At 38.3% G+C, this 23,388-nt stretch overlaps 1 protein-coding gene across 1 annotated transcript; it reads left to right on the forward strand.

Moving 5' to 3' along the window:
• Positions 1-609: 609 nt before the first annotated feature.
• On the forward strand, positions 610-21,540 carry suclg1 (succinate-CoA ligase GDP/ADP-forming subunit alph). Its single transcript, XM_085409837.1, has 9 exons — positions 610-750; positions 2,600-2,700; positions 5,856-5,972; positions 6,198-6,410; positions 6,822-6,879; positions 9,244-9,327; positions 11,690-11,841; positions 16,104-16,292; positions 20,527-21,540. The coding sequence occupies exons 1-9, from the start codon at positions 717-719 to the stop codon at positions 20,551-20,553; spliced, it is 975 nt and encodes a 324-aa protein (XP_085265963.1). The 5' UTR covers positions 610-716; the 3' UTR covers positions 20,554-21,540.
• Positions 21,541-23,388: the final 1,848 nt, after the last annotated feature.

The following is a 23,388-nucleotide window of genomic DNA, read 5'->3' on the forward strand; positions in this document are numbered from 1 at the left end:
TAGTAATGATCCACGCCTTTTTTCATACCTTGGCTCATGTGTTTACACACATGATTAATAGTGGGTCAACGACCACCTCCTAAGAGACAATCCCCACTAGAGTTTAAATACCCAGCACTCTCCACCTTTTGGTTTTATAACTGAAGAAGCCTCTTGGATGAGAGGCAAAACTTCTTCAACAAACTTAAATAAGTTCAGTTGCCCTATTTTCAAGCTCCTAAGACTGCCAGGACCTTGGTGAACTAGAACCCTTTCAAATTACTGCTGTTCCAAGGTCAAGAAACAAACATCTTAAACACAATATACAATATTTATTTCTGGCTCAGGGTCCTGTAAAGTGACATTCAGCGGCATTATCCACATCAACATGATCTATGCGCCCTCTAGTGCCATTATGGCACTGGTGCTGTCTTTCAAGTACTGTGTCAGAACTTCATTACCCATAGTTCATTGTGGGTTCAAGTATCCTACTTTTCGCCTGTTTTTTTTTTTTTTTAACCCCGGTGTTTGTGTAGCAACTGTCAAGCTCACCGCTTACTAAAAATAAATAATAGTAATTTATTTGAGTTAATACTGACAATTATAAATTCAGTGCAAATTAACGACTTGTTATAGTGCTTTTCTTTAAAACTCTCGATTCCACCGGGATATTTATGGTCAACTAAGATCCCTGTGAGAGGTCCTCAGTCTCCAGTGTCATTGGTGAATGACCGAAGATGTCTCACAGCAGGTTGTTTGCTAGGCTGCTTTGTAAGTATTGTAGCAAACAATAGTTTAGTCATACAAATTGTTTGACAGTTTGCTTTCGGTATCGCACGTATACTTACCGTCTGTGTGCTCTACATTAGCTTTGCAGGCACGTATAGTTTTGCACCGGCTAGCAAGGCTCCTGTGGGTTGGCTGTCAGGGGGCTTACACGTTAGTTAGCCACGTTAGCCTGGAGACCGTAGAGGAATGCAGGGAAAACTCACTGACAGTTAGCAGGACCTTAGCCTTACGCTAAATAAAATCTAACTTTAAGCACCTACCAGCCTGCTTCCGTACAAGTGTTAATTGTTGATCGTTGATCTTTGACCTTGCATGTCTTGTGAACTACAACGGCTGTGTGTGACAGCAGGTTCATCAGCCCATGTTATCGAGCAGTAACTGAAAGCAGCTAAATGAACTTTTTGAGGCAGTTTATTTGCATGTTACTTTCTGACAGTTAAAAAAATGTAAAAATAAGTTTGCGTTAATTTTAGAGGGCGACATAACTTTAATTTAGTACGCCTTTCTTGAGACTTTAGCTAAGATGAACTTTGCTTATCTCACTGATAAATTGTGTCTTGTTGGGAGGTTTGAAAGCGGGCCAAAGTTCAGTTAGTCAGGCTGCTGGTTAATATTAGCCCAGTCACAAACACGCGTTAGGGCTGAACTGAAAAAGAAAAACAGGAATGATTTTGGGGCATTTGGGCTACAGGACAGTGTGTTCGGCAAAAGAAGCCTGTGAGTTTATTTGTTTTAGCCTGTAGAGATCGCGGTGTCATATTATTTATTTTGGCAGTGTCCTCTTAGTAAATAGGCTGCACCTTTATTTTTGAATAGTAGCTTCACAAAGTGAGTAAGAGGGAAGAAAGGATCACCACAAGACAAGCTCGAGTCTCACATGACATTGAAGGAACTGCAAGAACTGAAATAATAATTATTAGTCAGACAGATGCAGTTTTAATATAATTAATATTTGTATAGAAAACGCATTTCGAACTGCGTGTACGCACAATGAGAAAATACATTGTTCTTTTTCTTGCAGTTGGATGTGAATTGTAAAATATGAAACACCTAGCTACCCATTTGCTGCTTGGAGACTGATGAGCTTTAATTTATATTAATGTCGTCAATGTCACTATCAGTTCTTCTTATATTTGATTCTTTATTGATTTCCATGGTAATTTTCTGCTGTGAGGGGAGTTTAACTACATAGTCTTTTGACATTAATGCAGTAGTATAGTAGTAAAAGTGTCTCATAGCCATGTTGTGAGTAGTGCAGCATATTTCTCATTTTACCTGTTAGGTGAGATTATGTAATACCTACAGTCTTTGTCTTATCAGATGCCTCGCAGCATGCATAAACCTTGATTAAAGTTCTTCAACTGAGTCGTGACCTGCAGCTGCTGGACACATTGTTACACCAAACACTAACTAACTTGTAATGCCTCCGTAGGTTAACTAAAATTATCATAAAACTGAACAGAAGTCTTAAAAATTGAGTGGGGTTTTTTTTTGGTAACATTTTCTGTAAAACATATCTCTGTAAGTCTTAAAAGAAAGTTTTAAATGTTGCTCAGCAACTTTGAAGGATAGTTGGAGGGTAAAAGATTGTTGCCAAAAACAGTGTGGAGCTTAGGGTTCCCCTGAAAGGTAAATATTTGATTAAACACTTTGCTGTCCACTGTGAGAAGAGTGGTTTAGGATCGGTTCAGATTTGAGAGAAACTGCAGTTTACTTGTTGCAAAACATGTCTCCTTTGAACAAAACAGGTTTAATGTGTAGTCTTGCCTCTATGTTAAGTTCTCACAAATAACAAAAAAACTCTGTTGTTCCCTTTTCCCCCGTCCATTAGTGCAGCACAGTGGAGTCAGACACTGCTACACAGGCACAAGAAAGAACCTGTACATCGACAAGAACACGAAGGTCATCTGCCAAGGTTTCACGGGGAAGCAGGTTTGGACTGAAAACCTCTCGTTGTTTTTGCTTCACATCAGTTTAAGTTACTGCAATCTTGTTGTGAAATCTCAGGTTTTCCTTACTGCACACACAATTCCTCATTTTTGTATGTCAAAGACTTTCTGTATGAGTAAGATTACCAGAAGGACATTTTAAAAGTGCATCTCCATCAGCTGTAAAAATCTCATTCTTTATTTCTGCCTAAATTCAGTTTTGTTTTAATGGCACAAGTTATGTCAGTGTAGTTCAAGTTAATTTTATGTTTACAGCCTAATAAGTCTGTTGTGTCTTAGAGATTTGTCTCAGACCTTTTAGCATTAAAACCTTGGCTAAGATGAAGAAAAGCTCCTGCATTGTCCCAAGGAGAGCAGAATCCTTTATTACTCCTTAACAACCCAAACATAGTCCTTACTCTATTCTCTCAGGGCACATACTCATGTCAAAACAGAGAATCATAATTTCACTAACAATTTGAAAGTTGTTTAAAAGGTTTAAAATGGAATCAAATACTGTACTGTGCAAAAGCCTTGGTCTGCTGGTCATTTTGTTTTGTTTTGTTGGGAAAACGGAAAGTAAGTGCAGAGCTTTATTAAAACATGTGCAAACATTCAGGGAATAATCAGGAATAGTTCTCCAGGCTTCTCGAAGGTTATTCAAAGCTGTTTTGAATGACCTTCTGATGTTAACTGCTTTTTGTTCTGTTCTTAATAGAGTTAAGGTCCAGACTCTGAGGATTTTCCTGTGTTCATAAGTCCAACACTTATGAATTGTTGGCAAGATTTCCAACACCACTGGCTGAAATGCAGCCCCAAACCATGACACAGCCTGCACCTGCCTTAAACCAAAAATTTCACACGTGGATTCATCACTCCATAGGACTCTTTTACATTTGACTTTCAATCCAATTCTTGTGTACCTGTGGGACATGACTTCCAGCGAGTCTATTTCTGATGAGGCATCAGTGATCAGTTGAGGATCAGCTGAAGGGCTGGTGCATGTCTTTCCTGGATTTTTTACATCCAGACTTTCGGATACTCTTCATATGCTGTAGAGCTTTAAGCTTTGCCATCACTACAATTTAAAACAGTTTTTTAAAAACCTTTTTTTTCAATGCTATGTAAACACAACGCTGGTTTGTCCCTTGAGCTTTGTTCATAGGTCAGTGTCAAGAACTGGGCTATAAATGAGTGAAAAAACATTCAGTGTCCAAAGAACAGCTTTGAAAGACCTTCAAAAAGCTCAGAGAAGTATTGTTCAAGAGCACCTTAAAAATACAAGAAAGCCTGGCTCCTTTGAAGTAAAGTACAAAGAAATAAGGGGTGGCTCAAGGCTTTGCGGCACTGTAATAATTTAAATAGTTAAAGTTAGCAAAATGTAAAAGTGTTTGGTAAAAAGTCCCTGATGCTAAGTTTGTGTAAATGCTGGAACACTTGATACTGCTGTGATTCTGCTGTTTGCTGTGGATTTGTTTCAGCCTTATAAATCAAGTTTGATCCTTTAATTTTTCCAGCTTATTCTTAAATAGAAAATAATTTTCATTTTTAATTTGACTTGTCTCCCCCCCTCCCCCCTCCCCCCAACAACTACCCTTTATCATGGTTTTAACCAAGCTTAACTCTGCTTGGCAGATTGTTGAGCCTTTGATTCATTTATTATTTTTTCCGTGCATGAAAAACCTTATGTGATTTGCTTTGAAAAGTGGCAGTGAAGGAGAATTACAATCTTCTTGGCAAGTGTGTTCAACAAGCCAGAAACGTGGACTTCACAGATTTATATTCCCCCCGCCCCGCGTCCTTCCTCACATTTCATTTTTCATCTTCCATTTTCTCTTCAACATAATAAAAGGTTGTTAAATATAGTTCTAGTGAACACTCTGGGTAATTAGAAAAGGATGAGAAATGAAGCAAGTGCTATTGAGTGCACATTGCCGTGTCTTCCTGGCTTGATAAGCAAGTCATTTTTCAAAATTATTGTACCAACATTTGCGATAATAATGACCGGCAAAAACAGCAAAGTTAGCAGGGTGAAGAACTATATTACAAATGGGCGGGAAAATGCTGATTCATAGCTTCTAATTCCTCTTAATAGGCTGGTTATAATTTTTACATTAAGGTCATTTATTTGCGCTTGTAGTTACGGTCTGTGCTGCTCCATCTACATTGTTTCAGCCTCTCGAGTGATAATTAACTGACTGCACGCAGATAGGATTCGTTCAGCAGAAAATCAGTTCGGTCTGAATTCATGAGCTCATTTTCTGCGAAGGTGCAACTGAGGTTCAGTTAAATTATTCTTTCACAGATCTACAAAATGCATTGTGATCCCTTAGTGTTACTGCGGCTGTATCCTGTTCATTGAAGTAAGTCTTAAAGCATGTGTACGGCACATATATTGTTTGCCAGTTGCTTTCAGCTCTTTATTGAAACTGTAGTTTGATCATGTGAAATATTCTAAATGTTCTGTTTACGTGTAGGCGTGGAAGTTAAAAGTGTCTTACTAAAGTTACAGCATTCACAGACTGTTATAAACAGCCCATTTGTGTTTGCAGATCAAGTATTAGTGCATCATAATGTGTATACTCTTGAGATTTAACTATGCTTAACCCGATGCTTGAGCTAGGATGTCTGAGATTATCATATTTTACGCGTTTCTATGGGCAGGGTTGAAGCAAAGTGGTGAATCGCTTTCCTGCGTGTCTAGAATAAAATGCACAAACCTTGGCAGTGCAGCACGACATGTTCTCCGTGGCCCACATGGAAGTGACAGTGTGTGAAATATTTTGTAAACTAACTTTCTTGGGAGATATTTCACACTCTGCGCTGGCGACTATCCAACGCTGCTTTTGATTTGTTTTTCAAATGTTCTGCTAGGAGATTAAACTTAGCTTACATCATTACTTATTTGTCAAGATCATTTAGATTCCTTCTCATTGAATATATTTACCGGTGCCTTCACCCCCTGCTAGAATCCAGCCTAGTTTCTGTATTTATCCTTTTTCTCAGCAGCACCGGTGATTAATCTTGGATGGCATCATATTTCCTACTTCCACTCTGTCTGCAATGATATCTCAATGTTGGTGCAGTAGAAGTGGCTGTACCCATTTCATTACACATGTGTACACAAACTGATTGCGCTCTCTTCCTCTTCACTTGTAGGGGACGTTTCACAGTCAGCAGTCTCTCGACTATGGCTCCCAGTTAGTTGGAGGAGTTTCCCCTGGCAAGGGTGGCAAGACCCACCTTGGCCTGCCAGTTTTTAACTCTGTGAAGGAGGTGTGTGTGACTCCTTGTCTAATTGTGTTGTAATTGTGCTTATTGCTGTTGTAATTCTTTTTTAAAAACAAGAACTAAAATATGTAGTTTGTATTCTTCCTACTGTGATCCTTTGCAGATGGATTTTTGTAACGTAACATTAGGTGGCACTGTTTCATAACTTGAGAATGTCCCCTTTTTTTTTTTTTTTGATGCAATGCCAATGCCTTTTATTCTTTGCTTCAGGCAAAGCAGGGCACAGGGGCAGACGCCTCTGTGATTTATGTACCTCCTCCATTCGCGGCAGCAGCCATCATTGAGGCCATTGACGCAGAGATACCTCTGGTGGTGTGCATCACTGAGGGCATCCCCCAGCAGGACATGGTTAAAGTCAAACATAAGCTTCTGCGCCAGAGCGCTACTCGCCTCATAGGCCCAAACTGCCCAGGAGTCATTAATGTAAGTGCATACATAAATACACAGCGGAGGACAAATATACTTACTTCTATTTCCTTTTTTTTTTTTTTTGTGAGTGGGGGTGGCTGAGAGGGTTGAAAGCCCAAATTCCTTCTCATGGACTCCCTGAGATTTAATGCATTAATAATAACAGTGATTTTTTTCCTTTTTAATATCATGGGAGTTTATCCAGTAGATAAAATGGAGAAAATGACAAATGACTGTCTTTTTAAAAATTGTTATTTATTATATTATTATTACTTATTGTTATAGAAGAAAAAGTTTAAAAACAGGTTTTTAAATTGTAAAAAATTACAATGAAGTAATAATGAACTGCAAATGTGAACTGCAAAAAACAATGTGTTTTTTTTTTAGATATACACTGAAATATGTGGGTTTTATTTGTTTTCTCAGCCTGGGGAATGTAAGATTGGCATCATGCCAGGCCACATTCACAAGAAAGGAAGAATCGGTGAGTGGTGATGTGTCTAAGGTCACACAGGCAAAAGCTTTAAACATTAAGCATAATTGAATATAACTTTAAAATGCCAAAAGTTAATGTATTTAAGAATGTGTGAAATCTAGAGAGCTTACATGGTGTTGTATGCCCTCACTGGCTACTTTAAATGGGCACACCTTGCCAGTATCAGGTTGGACTCCCTTTCAACTTCAGAACCTTCTTAATTCTTCATGGCACAAATTTAACAAGATGCTAGAAACATTTCTTAGAGATTCGACTGCTGTAACAGAAGTCAAGACTTCTCAGACCAGTCAACCTTTTTTCCCCAGTCTTCTGTGGTCCAGTGCAAATTGTCACCACAGTTTCCTTTTTTCTGTTCATGAGTGGTATCTGCTGCTGCTGTAGCCCTTTTGCTTCAACGTTTGAAGAGTTGTGTAAGAGATACTCTTCTGCATACCTTTGTTGTAACGAGTGGTAATTTGAGTTACTGTTGCCTTCCTATTAACCTAAGGCAGTCTGGCCATTCTCCTCTGGCATCAACAAGGCATTTTCACCTGGAGACCTGCCTGTCATTGGATATTCTCTCTTTTTTACACCATTCTTTGTAAGCCCTAAAGATGGGAATCCCAGCAGATCAACAGCTTTTTTTTTTTTTTTTTTTTTTAATACTCAGATCAGTACATCAGGCTATTTAAAAACCATGGATCGCTCAGATACTTAAAATCACCTTTCTTTTCTCATTCTAATGACTGAGTTGCTGCCGTGTGATTGGCTCACTAGATATTTGTGCTAACCAGTGTTGGTCAAGTTACTTGAAAAAAGTAATCAGTAACTAATTACTGATTACTTCCCCCCCAAAAGTAATCCCATTACTTTACTGATTACTTATTTTAAAAAGTAATTAATTACTTAGTTACTTAGTTACTTTTTAAAAACACGATTTACAACCTGAAGAGGTGATAAAGCGATAGATCTTTCAGCCCAATTCTACTTTTTCTGCATAATCCATCATACAAAATGTAATCAAATGGAAAAGTCTCTTTTTTTTTACTTGTTTTATTAGTTTTAATCTTTTAACTTTATGCATCAAGCAAAAATGTAATTATCTGCAACATTCTCTGACTTGAATAAATTAGTTTAATATTTAAACCTATTTTCTGCACATTCCAGCACATAAAAGAAAATATTTTTTGTGTTTACACTCACTCTTTCAAATAGATGCAAGTAAAACACAGCAGAAAATAAATAAAGTCAAAGACTCAGCGGTCCTGTTGCTCTATTTTCACCTGTAAAGCAGGACTGGGGGTAGGCGGAGGTTTACCCTGGTGCAGGTGTGCTGCGGTCAGTTGATGAATCCGCGAGTTTCTCTGTGAGTTTCCCATTACGTCGTTGCGCACTCGGTGCTTGCTTGGAAGTTTAGGGGGTTTTTTCGCTGTAAAAAGTTTTCTTCCTACGCACAACGGACACTAATGTTTTTGTCACTTTTTATGGAATCAAACTCAAAGTAAGGTCAGTACTTCCACGCTTTAAACGCTGCACACTCATACTCTCTCCCACAATCGATATGTGATCCATTGTTGATCTGCACACAGCTGTTGTCACGAACGTCGCACTCGCTTACGTCACTGTCATGAGACATTCTCGCAAAAAAATCATGGTTTTAGTAACGCAGTAACGCAGCGTTCCTATGGGAAAGTAACGGTAATCTAATTACCGATTTTGCAATAGTAATCCCTTACTTTACTCGTTACTGTAATCTGATTACTTTTTTCAAGTAACGCGTTATTGCCCATCTCTGGTGCTAACTAGTAGTTGAACAGGGACACTCAATAAAGGGGTCAAAATTCAAAATGAATAACACTCACCTGTTGGTTCAGGCTTCTCCAACCACAGTCATTAAATGGCTGAAGAAAAACACGCTGCCTTTCTTTCCAGGTTGAAATTTTTTTCCTTTTTTTTTATTTTTAAACACAGCACTATTTAGATCTTACATCGAGCTCCTGCTGTTGACAGCTTGACGTGCAGCATGTGCTCCCGGCTAGTGAACCTTTACAGGAAGTCCTGTTATATATCGTTAGCTTCATAGCATAAGTGCCTAAGTCATTTGACTAAGTCAATGACTTAGGCAATTATGCTATGAAGCTAACGATATGTAGTAAATCGCCTGCCATTTATTATTATTTTTTTATTTTTTTACCGCAGCATAGAGGGAGCAGCTGTTATGATGGTGATCCGTTTTGTATTTTATGTCTTGGTGAAAAGATGTTGACAAAAAAATGGCAGCTGCATTTTATTTTATTATATCACCTTTGACCAATATTTCTTTTAATGATGTTTAACTGTAAGCAAAGAAACCTAAGAAGTTCTTTCTTTCAGGCATTGTTTCTAGATCGGGTACCCTGACATATGAAGCTGTGCATCAAACTACGCAAGTAGGCCTGGGCCAGTCACTCTGTGTTGGTAAGCTACCAATGACTTTTGGCATATTAAGTTTAAACTGAACACGCAGTGCTGTTGAATGCATTTTTTATATCTGTGCAACATAAAACAAGCTTTTTAACTGCTCGAAGTAGATGCCAGGGAGATTTTGTAGGCATGAACAGAGAGAATTTTATATTAGTATGTGCTGCATTTGGTTTGAAGACATGCTGGTCACTTATTACCAAGCACTCAACATCACATCCTTATATTTAATTTAAACCTCACTGTGAATGTTGGCAGGACCTTAGACGTGATAAGATATTAGACTTTCATCTTTAATAATTACTCCAGAGATTAAATAAAAAAAAAAAAAAGAATATTTTACAGGACTCTGTAGAAATAGGAAGGTGAACTTGGAAGATCACCTTGCTCTAAAACTCATCAGATGCTAATACATTTCAGCAAATAGCTCAGACGTTTTCTAATAAAAAGGCACTTTTCTGATCAGTGCTCAGAATATTCCTCTCAGATCTGAGCATTAAAGGTGCTGCTATCTTTGAAGAGCCCTATTGAGATTGGACCGATCCATTGAGTGGCTCAGATGGATATAGAAACTTACTTTCAAAAGTCTTTGTCCTGAAAATCTTAAGGATAGTGTTTTTCATCTCACTCGCTCATCTATAGCCGTACATAAAATGTGATTGTGTACCATATATCTTAAATATATCCTTTTTTCTCTTAAATTCATGCTTCTTTTGTTTTTTTTTAGGTACATCTCAAAAAAGACAATACTAGCTTTTACACATTCTGTAAAATAATGACACATTTATTACAAATGTAGCTGGTAAATAAAAGCAGATAAAGGATTGCAGGTAATATCATATTTTCTGCATATCTCACATGTTTATGTGGGACTTTCCATTAACCCACCCATCTGTTTATTACCCTACTTTCTCTACAGTGTCTCATAGCCTTGTTTTAATAATTCATTGATTTACAGCATGGATTAACAACACATGCTGCTTGATAGCACAACCTGTGACATTTTCCCAAACTCTGTTTCCCGCTGTTTAAAAACCCAGTGTATTCATTCGTCAATTTTGTATCGCTTCCTATTGTTATTCACAGTATGAGCATCAGCATGTTTGCTTTCTAGGAGGCAGCTCAGAATATCTGTTTAGATTTTATTAGAACATCTTGACATTCAGTAACGACACAATCACATCCAGCTCTGTTACATCTTGGCAAAACATCAAAAGATTAACTGTTTTACAAAAACAAATTCTTTTGGCCAACTTGTGTGCCACCAGAAAACCCATATCAAAGAGCTACTTGGACTCTGGAATTAAATGAAAAACAACTTGGCTTCATCATTATTTAGACATTTTAATTATGGAGTGTCCTCTAGCCAGACTTCATAAATCTAGTGCCGCAACAGTATTAAATATTGTAGAGTTCATTAAACGGAGTTTATTGGTGGGTCTGCTCGTGACTTCTGAAGTTTGAGTATGACCTAGGGGCTACAACAAATTACAGTTAATGCAATATTTAATATCACTGTCATCTTTGTTGCTGTTAATGTGGGTGCGCTTTGATTAGTATGCATGTAATTTTTTTTTCTTGGTGTTGCCAGGTTTTCTAATGGTGCGAATATAAATTAAGAAGACATTGAGTCTGTGGAGATTTGTCTTGTGGAGATTTGCCCTTGCTTTTGTAGATCCTGATGGAAAGTATTGTTAAAAATGATTATTGCACCCTTGTGGTTTTCAAAAGCTTTGTAATTTTTGTTTCCTGGATATGAAACAAAAGACATTAAAGTACCACACAGAGATGCAGATGATTTGGGACAATTGAGGTAAAACTGAAAAATGATTGAGAATGTTTGGTTTTTTTGACTCTGTCCAGTTGAACTTTTTTTTTTCTCCCCTAACAAAATGTCTCAGAAATGACTCTGCAGTTAATTTTATAGAGCTGTACAGCGTTTCCAGCTCATTGCTTTAGCTCTCTGTCACTGGTCAGCACTGGCATTGCAAGTAGTAGGACATTTAAAGGATCTGTGTCCAATGTTTATTTGTTGTGCAGAGTCAATTTTGCCCTGCTGAAATGCTAAACTAGAGCTTAAAAGTCACTTGATATACAGTATATTGTACATCATTTGCTAATCAAGGCACTGCTCAATGAAAATGAGACCAGATTTACAGGGAAATTAAATCAGTTAATATTAATTGTTGTGTGAAACAGTCCGGGCAAAGCATCCCCAGATTATCTTGGTAGTGGTTATCGGATGTTGTTGACGTGAAGCTGGCTTCCAGCGGCTGCTTATTTGATGAAGCCTGAACAGCCATGTGATCCTCCTTCACAGGCATTATCATTATCAAGTGTTTGCTTTGTCTCCTGCAAGGTATTGGCGGGGATCCATTTAATGGCACAAACTTCATAGACTGTCTGGAGGTGTTCCTGCAGGATCCCAAGACGGAGGGCATTATTCTTATTGGAGAAATTGGAGGAAATGCAGAGGAGAATGCAGCAGAGTACCTGAAACAGCACAACTCTGTAAGGAAATGACACACTGGACACCCATAATCTCACTTCACTCTCCTGCTAATATCCCCTCACACAGCGCTTCACCTTAACACATATATCTGTTCTTATAAAAAATGTATCCTTTTCTGAATTAGCTCTCAGTTATGCCCTTTCAAAATATGTCAGCTCAAGTGAAGACTGGAAGCCATCATATGAGCTATGAGCGTGATCGTATCTTCAGGCTGGCTTTCTTACTTCTCTGTGTCAGTGTGATTTGTGTGATCAAGATAAGCTGACAGATGGGATGAAGGTATGATTCACAGGACATGTTCTGAAATCAGCAGTGCTGATGAACAGTGAACCTTTTGTGAGACCACATATGATAAAGAGTCGGGTGAGGATTGACTTGTGTATCCCAGTGGCTGTGAACTTGTATATATTTAAAAAATAATTTTTTGTTCGGGGTCTGAATACTTTTAGCCTGTTAATTTTTCCGTGTGCATGTGTTTGCTTCTGTGTCCACGTGCGCGCTTATGGTGCTCTCGAGCTAAGAAATGAATTTGATTTGCCCTCAGCTTCTCTAATGCATGCAAATCTCCTCCTGGCGTCTCAGGAGAATAACTTCTCACACTCTACAAATAAAGTACAAACACCCGCCACCCAATCACCCAGAGTGTTGACAGGAAGGGACAGTTCAAATGAAACACATGCAAGAAAAAGCCCAGCAGAGCGTGGGAGTAAGCTGCAGATCTCATGTTGAAAGTTAGTTGTGTAGAACATCGTACATAAAATGGCATTCTTTAACTGTAATAGTTGAAAAAGGGTAGAAGGATATCTGAAGACATTGTTTTTACTTTAACTCAACTTTTCTAGATTTGGATACATTCAAATTCAAGTCACTGATGCACTGCCAGCGGTGTGCTCCCATAAGTGAAAATGGCAGTGTCTGGAATAAGCAGTAGGCTACCTTAAAATAAAATGTTAATACACATAAGTATGTTTTGCTTCTGTCAGTATCTTCTTGGTTTTAATCGCAGGGTGGAAAACTCCAAAACCTGGTCCAGTAAACTTTCAGTTTGATTTGAAACTTGGATTTATCTAAAATAAGGTCTAAGGTGAGTGGAGGGAAAAAGAACATATCAAATATTATTGTTTAGTGTCAAGCACATTATAAAACAGGCAATGTGCGTCATCAGGGTAGCGTAGGTGTGATTTGATTAAATTTGATTGACAGCAGTGATATAAGCGATCAACCCACCTTATGTCTTGTTCCAAACGAAATCCCACATTTAAGCATTAATCTTACACATCTCTCTAATGGTCATTGTTTGATATTCTGGTATTTGGTTTGATCTCCTCTGATAGATTTGTGATTTTTCAAAAAGGCTCTTATTTTTATTAATCTTATTTTGGATTTGAACACAGAGCTGGCATAGTCTTTGGATTTCCATCTTTTAGTATCAACGGTGCCTTGCCATCACCTTCTACCAGCAGATATGCTCACTACCAGACCAACATGTCGTCACATAAACTATCAACTTCTGTGTAATTCAACAAACGCTCAAAGATTAAAACGATATGGCCGTCCCTAGAGCGCAGCACATGTAGCAGACTTCATAAATCATGGAGGTCATTCTTGTTTCTGTTTGTTTTTTTACAGTATAAATCGATCAGTTTTTTTTTTTTTTTTTTTATTTGCTAAAATTTCGACACACCAGCACCACCACAAATAAGATAAGATAACCTTTATTAGTCCCACACGTGGGAAATTTGTTTGAAATCTACTATTCTCTGGTCTTTTAGCGTGGTTACATCATCCACTCTCTTTTTATATAACCAGACCTCCGAACTGATTCGACATCTTTCAAAAACAGGTTCATACTCCATAATAACTGGGTTTTATTGAAGGGATGCGTTTTATTTTTAGCAAATTATTATTTTTCCCAGCTGAGCCTTGGCTGAACCTGGCACAACACAGCCAGTACAGGAAAGATTAAAATATCTCATGTGAAATAAACAGTTTTGTGCTGAGCTTTTTCAGTATGTATTCACAGAGGGCCACATTACTCATTTCAAGACGTTAAACCCAAAACTGTTTTTTAAATGCCCCGTTTCGCATTAGCTTGACAAATTGTGCCACATTGGACACGTTGTGTATTCAATGCCCATTGAAATTAAAGGTTGAGTGTCATGATTGATTTATGTTATGCAACATTTAATAAATTGATCTCCTGACGTGCGAACGACATATTAGACCAAAAGGGGAGAAAGTATTGATTTCAGTATCCATCAGTGTTACAGCTGAGTTACTGCACACTATTTTGTCTACCGCTGCTTTAATTCAGTGAAATGCAAGAAAACAAACTCATACTTCCCACTAGGTTCTGCTGTCAGATTTTATGATGTAGGGCATATATCAGCATTAAGCCTTCATTGGTGTTGATGCCCTCTATTGCCAAGTAAAAAGTGGTTTTATAACATCACCTGTATCAGCGGTTTATCAATACAAGAGTCTCACAGGCTTTCTAACAGAAAAAGGCTTTCCACGCCATATTAAAATTTGGGTCATGCATGCCAAATACGTCATAGTATTTGGCACCTCGACTACTGTGGTGGGTATGTATAAATAAAATGTCCTCACCCCATCTCCACTGACCTTTTAAATAAACATTTTATTCTGTGAGGGGAAAAAAAAAAAAACCCTGAAAATGAAGGAAGGCTGTAGTTTGGATGAAGTCTGAAGTTGAAGCGCTGGCACATGTTATTTACACCCCGCCCTCATCATGTTGGTGAGGCCACCTGCGTGTCCCAGTTTTACTTTTAAGCTTATGAAAACAATTCCTCAATTTAGAGCAGGGTATTTTGTGTTTATAGAACAAAGGCGTTTTCCAGTCATGTTGGCACAGAGGAGGTGTTAGAACGTTATATTATGCGATTGGTCTCATAATTAAGGTAATAAATCTGTACAGCTAACAGTGGAAGACAAAAGACGGGTAAAGGGATATTGTAATATGACACCCTTCCCTGTATGAGTTGTTACTTGGAGCCCGGGGAAGCAGGGATTAATGGAGTAATTAAACCTCTTGCGTTTGAGTTAGATTTAAGACTTGATCCACACGAGGTTGGTTTGTTTATTTAGAACGTGATTTGACTCCTGAATACTGAGTGGGCTGTTTGTGCTAATTTGTTTTTATGCATACATTTTCGATGCATAGAGCAGATGCTTCCAACATATTTAGAGCACTTTAAAATGATGTTCCCTCCCTATTTTCATTTCCCTGTTAACTATTCAAGTGTTAATGCCTCATTAGTGGTGCATTTCTGAGCCAAGGTCCTCAGCATTTCCCCGGCTGGTATATGTCCTGTGAGTCTTAATTATCAGAAGTCATCTCTAGTATATATTAGTAGCTGCCATTTTGTTCCTGCCAGTGTCAGGTTTGAATCTGAAGCTGAAATGGCAGTTTGAAGTGGGTGTCTTTGAAGGACCTCACTATATTGCTGTAAAGGCTGTAAAGCATCCCACATTCACCCTCTGAAAGCAGCTCACCGGATGAGCCACAGCCTCTGTTGAAAGCACAGGACTAAGGCTGCGTGCGTGCACTTGTGTTTGTTTGTGCGCTAGTTTAAATTTGTGCATGCGCACACGCACCAAGCAGTCCTCTGCAATTATGTTGTTATTCCTAAGTATGAAATATTAGCTGCTGTTCATGTGCGTGCGTGCGTGCGTGCGTGCGTGCGTGCGTGCGTGCGTGCGTGCGCGCACACACACACACACACACACACACACACACAGTCCCCCTTGCTAGTTGTGTTATTGGTGAAGATGAAATATTAGCTCTCTTCACCTTGGAAATGATCTTAACTGTTGAATGTATCATCCATCAGTGAGAAAGCAGTATAGATGGGTGCTGAGCTAATCAGTGCCTACATGACTAATTACCATTTTAGAAATGAGATGATATGAAACGGCGGGAGCCTGAACCCCTATCTGGTCATACACCAACCCATGCAATTAAATGGCTTGATTGACCCTTTTGTTTTAATATTGCAGACTGAGACAGAGATGGCAGGTTAGACAAGCCTGTTATCATGGGATTCTCTAATAGGAGGACAAGGGGTGTTTCATTTCTAATGAATGAATAAAATGCAGGTGCAGAAAGAGGATTCAACTTTTCTCTTCTTGTGCTTTCTGATGCTATTTGCATCTGACACTTTCTCTTGAGCAGTTTCCCCTTTTCTGTGCATCTTCACCCCATTTTTATGTTCCGATTTTCCTTTTCCTCCTTTTCCAGGGTGATAATTCAAAGCCTGTGGTATCCTTCATCGCTGGTCTAACTGCTCCTCCTGGCCGTAGAATGGGCCATGCTGGTGCCATCATCGCTGGCGGAAAGGGTGGAGCCAAAGAGAAGATTGCAGCCCTCCAGTCAGCTGGAGTTGTAGTCAGCATGTCCCCTGCTCAGTTGGGCAGCACTATGTTCAAGGTGAGTCACTTGGACCAGTAAATATTCAAAGGCTCAAAGATTAGTAATCATGAACAGTGATGGAAAGTACGGCTCCAATGTGTCAGTGGTTGATAACTGTCAGAAATGACTGCAGGCAACTTTAGATCAGTTGAGAACAGCAAGCTTTTTAGCTAGCAGTGCCATAAATAACAAATGCCCAGGTGGGTGTATTTGCATGGTTTTGTCATGGTGAAATTAAGCTTGATCCAGAGCTGGTATTTGTTAGAGTAACCCAATTTTGTCGCCTAAAATCAGAGTCTTGCTGAAAATGAAAGGTGAAATTACATTGTCATGTTTTTGTGGTTGTAGTCTTTAAGAAGTTAGTTTAACAGTGTTGTCTCTAAGTTGCAATAAAGGGCAAAAACCACATCAATAGGTTTTAAATACTTTACCTACATACTGTACATGCATACATATATACAAATCTATTTGAATTTCATTGAGTGAAAAATGCATTTTTTTTAGTTGTTCTCTCTCTATTAAAACAAAACTGCCACAAAAATTAGAGACTATTAATGTCATGGGCGAAGTTACAAATTCAGCAGGTGATCCAATAAATAATTAATCCCCCCCATGTGTCTGTGTGTGGATCAGAGCTGACTGATAGTTAAATTTAACAGTATCGCATGATATGAAAATACTTATTGCTGGAATATTTAGTCATTGGTGGGAACGGTGTTAAAAATGCTTCGCTTTAAACAGAAGCAAGCAGAATTCTTATTAATTTAACTATATCCCAAACAATTTATGTCACACTTATGTTTTTTCAGATACATGCAATTTAAAAATTAGGACAAGAAATGCATAGAAAGCAAAAAATTATGATATCTACCCCATGCATAAATATGTGGTTCATTGTTTAATGTAGAACTATAAAATATACTTGTTTGCATTTATTTTATTTTTAAAGTTTATGCAATGTATCAACTAATGAATAAACATATTTTAAGCATAATTACATGTAAGTGAAATTGTGATAATTCTTCTCTTTAGTTTGCAGACCAAAATATCTTGTGATCTTGGTCACTTGTATCTCTTATCACAGTTAATGTACTCATGTAAGGAGGTTTATTTAGTTATTTATCTCTTCTGAGTAGCAAAGGCTGAGATTGAACTTTTAATATGCTATAAAGAAAGGCAGAAGAGAAGGGCAGAAATTAATAAATGTGTGTTTACTGTGGCAGAGTTGCTGGCATTGCCTCTTTATTTCAGTTTATCTCTAGGGAAGAACTGTTAACAAGATGTATAAAAAGTGAAAGCATGTATTACACCCATTCATCATCTTATACTTTCATTACCACTGCTGGCACAACTGCACGCAGATATAGATTTACATGACTTTCTTTCCCAAAGTTTAATTCATAATCATTGCGTGTAATGATGAAAAACGTGCTGCGTGGTTGCTCATATTGCTGCACGTTGTGTTCATACATCTCTGTTAATCTCATTGACTGCCTTAATCGGAGTAATAACATGTAAGAGAAGAAAGTAGAAATAATGCTATCTCCGCAGGCAGGAACAACAACCGGGGAATTACTGTGTCAGCTGACCTGCATGAACCTGAACATCAGGAGTCCAAACGTGCATCTGCAGAAATCTATACATGCGTCATCAAATGCAATCAGATGTTATAACAGTATTTTGTGAGCTCGAGAAAACTTTGACATTTCAGAAGGGCCAAGGTTTCAGTAAAATCTCTAATTCCAAGTGTTAATAATAGTTTAACCTCTTAAACATCTTAATGGAACATGACTGCTTTTTGTTCCCACTCCAATCCTTGCACCATGTTCATCATAAGAATAATCAAGTTCAGACTGAGAGCTCACTTGTAAGTAGGACACAGTATACTAATAGTGCCTCCTTCTGTCATTCTGTGTGTAGCCATTTGAAAATTTAGTAAAAGTAAAAAAAATAATATTAATAATAAAATGCAGCAGAATGAGGAATATTTATTCCTCGGGTGTAACTTTGGTCCTTTGTTGTCTAATGCATGTTAGACAGGAAAATGAAACTGAACAAGGTGTACATCTTCAGCATCAAGCTGCACTAACGCACTGAATCAGCGGCTTTTTTTCTATCAGACGGGGGGTAACAGGATGAAGATTAGACAACGACCAGTTCATGGCTCATTTTTAACTAGATATAAAGTCATAGCCTTAAAAGATTTAAAGCCTGAAGTTTTCTCTTTTTTCCTGATATTTATTGTGGAATATTTTATTCATCTTTACAATTTGTTTGCTGCACCTTCTTTCCCACAGATCTCAGGATTGTGATCATCCTTTTAGTGTTTGTGCCATTTTTTTTATTGTTTCAGCAGTGCTAGGACACCCTTTTTATTTCTTATTCAAGTTAACTAAAAACATTTTCTTTGCATGTACTGTATGTTTTTGTTACAGTACAACTTCTAAACTGTTGAATCTCCAAATAACATTAAACGCCCAAATTAAGGGGGAAAAGAAAATCTTATGTGCACCCCACTACAAAAAAAATCTTCAACAGAGCTGCATGGATGTGGTTTTTATCATGCAGTATTAGTTATAAGCAAACAACCTTACAAATGTCATGAGATTCCTTTGTTGCTGAACTATGTGTGTGACATCCATTTCAAAACAATCTCTGCCCACTGCAGACCAGCAAGAAATGCAAAAAATACAATAAGCTCCTGTAGGTTTCCACGTCCCACACAAAGCCAAAAATTAGTAGTAACACACTCGCAATGATAAACAAAGGCAAAATTTAGTTGCGCTGGGTGCAAGGAGAAGAAATCAGTAAACCTATATTTATCTGAGAACAACTTAATTTATATGCAAAGGAAGAATAATTATGACCTTTTACTTGTTTACAAAATCACAGTATTATCTTATCCCGCTGATAAAGCTGCAAAGGTTTATGGAGACACAAAAATATCGAATCTGGATTTTGTTTTTGTAATATATTTAAAGGTTAAAGCAGGCGTGCTGACCATATTTACAATGCCTGCTTTCTTCATGTATCCGCGCCCAAGTGTCACAGCTGTCATTGCTCGCTTGTAAAGGTTTTGCTTTTCTTTCACATTACATGTTCGTCTGCTCTCCCCAGTTTCAATCCAGGCGTGTTCTCACCTGTCGCTTTTGAGTGGCAACCTCTACTTTGCTCATTTTTACTCCCCCTCTTGCTCTTGACTTGTCAACCATTAGACGCTGTCTCACAAAGAAGGCTTCTTTTTTTCTTCTTCCTTTTTTTTTCTCCTCCCCCTCCCTCACAGACGGCTCTGCTTTCTTACCTTAGTGCTATGATTCCTACCTTTGAGTTAGTGTCTGTTGACACGGACCAACAAAGCATCTGTCTGCTTGTCACAAACACCCCCTCTTGTCTTTCTTGCCACTCTTTCCAACCCATTACCCTTTTTTTGTGTCCTCTAATTTTTTTTCTTTTTTTTCCTTTTTTTTAGCCAAAAGCCTAACCTCCTCCCCTCTTCTAATTGTACCTCATCTGTAAAGCACAAACTTGGTGAACAAGATCATGGCTCCCCAGTTCCCTCCTCCCACTCCATCTAATTGTTGCTTTAAAGAATGCGCTTGCGTTGGCTACCGAGCATTTTACATTATTCAAACACAAGCCTGTTTCCTCCTGAAGGTGGCAGTAGACCTTCAGGTATCCAGACGCCACAGAGGAATAGGCCGACATGTGCATGACTACTTGTGTGTTCTGTAGACCTGATAAATGACTTTTGCATTAAGTTACTTTCCTCCTGTGGAATGGAAAATTCTCTGGGAACGACGTATTCTATCATCCTATGATTTGTGTGATATTTCCCAAATTGAATATGTAAATAGCAACATCCTTTTTAATGGCTAACATAATGCTTTCTCATTTATAGTCACATGGTTGGACCGTGCTGATAAACAGAACAACCATAACCACGCATAAATCAGATTTTTGCAGATGGGTAGTCCCTATCAATCAGAGGAAGTGTGCTGTTTTAATGCTGGCAACTGGAACTTAGTGAGATGTGCGTGCTACATGATTTGCACTCTCCAGGAAAGAAAAACAAAAAAAAAAAACAGGCACTCCACAGCTCTAGCCGCCTCTGTTTTCCCCCTTCAACAGCAGATCTGATACATGGGATCAAAACAGAGCTGAGTGAATTCTGCATGAATAAATCATTCACGTCTGTCTCACTTCATGTCACGTTGTTTCTTTTCTTCTTCCTCTGTGTTGTCCATCTCTGCAGGAGTTTGAGAAGAGGAAGATGTTGTAAATTGCGCAAGAAGGCAGCTGACCTCTTACCCCCTGCCTCGAAATTGAAATGAGCAGCCTGAGTCTGGAGGTGGATATGCCCCTACAGTGTCTGTAAACCCCGATTATTTCAACTACGATACGCACACGAAGTGTTTATATTGTAATTTCTGCCATGAACTCATACCTTGCACATAAATGGAAAGAATAAAACAGTGTTTTACTGGTATCCTAAAGAAACCATTGTACACTATGAAAAGCTTTATGGATGTTTTCCTTCTCCACACAATGTCGGCAGCTTACGGATCGACGCCACAGTGATCTGTTTCGTTCTGTTCTGCTGTTCCTGCTCTATGATGGATTTCATCACTAATTTCACTCGTTGCCCACCCGAATAACAAACATTTCTCATATCATTTTGTCAGCTGTGTCGCCTGTACTTTCACGTGGCATATGTAAGAAACAGATGTGGTCTCCTTGTAGAACGGCATTGCTGTCCCTAGATTTTTAGGCATCATTAAAGTAACTCGAGAAGTACAAATCATCACTTAAATGGGGATGCAGAAGGTGCAGGCAATGTGGTATAGATACAGAAACAACTGCCAGGTGAGCATTTATGACAAAAGTGCTTCTCTTGCAATGTTAATAAATCCCACTTCTGAAAACGCCTCATTTGACTGCCATTGTAAAGTCACTGCATCTGGTTTCAGTTTTGACTCATTCTTAAGGAGAAACGATGATTAGGCCAATTGATTATTTCGTTCAGAGATTAGAAGTCAAATTTACCACATTCAGTCATAAAGTCGAACACTAGTATTGACTAGTATCAGCTTGTCAGTGCCAATCTTTGAGGGAGAGCAGGAATTTCTGAGATTACAAAATAGACTAAGCTTTTGTTTCACCTTCCATTTTTACTCAACCTCTCTTTGTTGGAGCGTGAACTGCTCTGAGGTTTGTCGAGAGTCAGTACCACAAATATGTCCCTTGAATAAATTGTGAGCAAAGTGTCCTTTAAGTTCTTTGAAGCGTCATTTATCCTCAAGTCACTATTGAATGAAAGGACGTGAAGAGAGTGGAAGTCGTAATGTCACGTCTATCCAGGGATGGTCTCCACGAGTATCTGCAACTCAATGCAGTATCTAATGTAGCATTTCCTTTGTCAGTATTGAAAAATGAAGCCTGTCCTTGCGCTTGACTTTAAGACAACACAACACCCATAATCGTTAATCTAAAACCTTCAACAGATTTCTCTTCTCTCCGTTAGCTCGTGGGCACGACTCTTGCGTCGTGACATTTATCCACTGAACATCCAGAGGTTATGAGGAAAATTGTTGAGTGGAGGCATCTAAGCTGAAAAATATTAAATAAGTAAATAAAATGAACACTTAGCCAAGTGCACTGTGTGACATACTAATGAGGAACTTCAGTTCAGTGGTTGGATTTTTAGTTATTAGCATAACAAATTTCATTTGGGTTGTGTAATAGGTTTTCTTACCTCTGGAACAAAACGTAAAACTTTCATAATGCATGATTATTTTTGAGGCTGCCGTTTTTCCCAAGCTTTCTACAACAGTCGTGTGTGGTTTTTGAGTTTTATCGAGCCAAGGTAAAGTGAAGCTTTGCTCTGAATGCTAGTATTTTCTAAGACTGTATATTTGAGCAACATACAGCTTGTGTGAGCATTCACAGAAAACTTTCAGGTTTTTCTCTGATCAACACAAAGTCAACTTCCACAAAAAGTTGCAGGTTAAACCGACACCTCATTACTGAACACAAGGTGAGTGTGGAGCGGGTGAGAGAAAATGAAAGGGGAAGATAAGGTTACAGTTGGTTTTGTGCCCACAGAATCTATTTAAATTAACTCACTGGGAACAAAAGTGTGTAATGAAGCATATAAAGCCCTACACTGGACATCTTTACAGCCTATTCTTATCTGCTCCACAGCAGTCAGCCAAGGCAGATTATTATGTGTAAACATTGTTAACAATTACTTTTTAATCTGCATTAGTGAATTAACATAATGACTGACAGTGGCACAGAAAGCTTATTTGTTTAGAGGCTCAGAAGTTCCTTCTTGTACTTCTGCTGTGTTCTGCTTGTATGCAAGAACTAAATCGGGCCAAAGTTAACCCTTTAGTGCAGTTTAACTGCTCCGTCTTTAGGATTTACTCAACTTTATCACAAGTAACAGCAGGTTCAAAATTAAAATGAACTTACTTTGGAAGCTGGCTTGTTTTCATCTTGTTAGTCATACAAAGCCCTTAAGGTTAATTTCCTATGGAAGTTTTTCTAGTTTAGATGATAAACGTTGTTTACTATCTCCAGTCATACTCAGAAATTTGGACACAGCGGCGGCTGTGGCTCGGGAGGTAAAATGGATCTACTAATAACTAATCGAAAGATCAGTGAAGTATCTATGGGCAAGATATCGAAACCTAAGTTGTCCCCAATACATCCAGTGGAGTGTGAATTTGTGAATGTTAGATGAAAAGCACATTGGCATTGAAAAATGTGCTTGTAGAGTGTGTGAGTGTGTGTGTGTGTGTTTGTAAATAAATGGGTGAAAGGCTTGTAGTATAAAAGCACTTTGAGTACTCAGAGTAGAAAAGCACTATATTAATTTTTTATAAAGCACCTTTCACAGACATGATCCCAATAATTGACATAATAAATCTATTGAAATTGGTTTGGAGTTCAGTGTGCTCGGTTCATTTTGAAAACATCTCGGGTTGTTTTTTGGGTTTCTGTTTAGTTATCGGTGGACGTTGCTTTTACAACATAACATGCAACCTTTGACTCCACTAACAAAGCGGCGTTGATGACAGCTGCATTTGATGTCATTCTTTGGGTGGAGTAG

Source organism: Rhamphochromis longiceps, linkage group LG6 (assembly GCF_057381845.1).
Source record: "Rhamphochromis longiceps isolate RC_006_pf linkage group LG6, R_longiceps_female_GT1.1, whole genome shotgun sequence".
Lineage (NCBI taxonomy): Eukaryota > Metazoa > Chordata > Actinopteri > Cichliformes > Cichlidae > Rhamphochromis > Rhamphochromis longiceps.

Coding starts and splice junctions, on each gene's coding strand:
- suclg1 (XM_085409837.1), top strand. CDS start 717: ATGTCTCACAGCAGGTTGTTTGCTAGGCTGCTTT. Junction 2,701..5,855: donor AAGGTTTCACGGGGAAGCAG/GTTTGGACTGAA, acceptor CTTCACTTGTAG/GGGACGTTTCACAGTCAGCA. Junction 5,973..6,197: donor TTTTTAACTCTGTGAAGGAG/GTGTGTGTGACT, acceptor TCTTTGCTTCAG/GCAAAGCAGGGCACAGGGGC.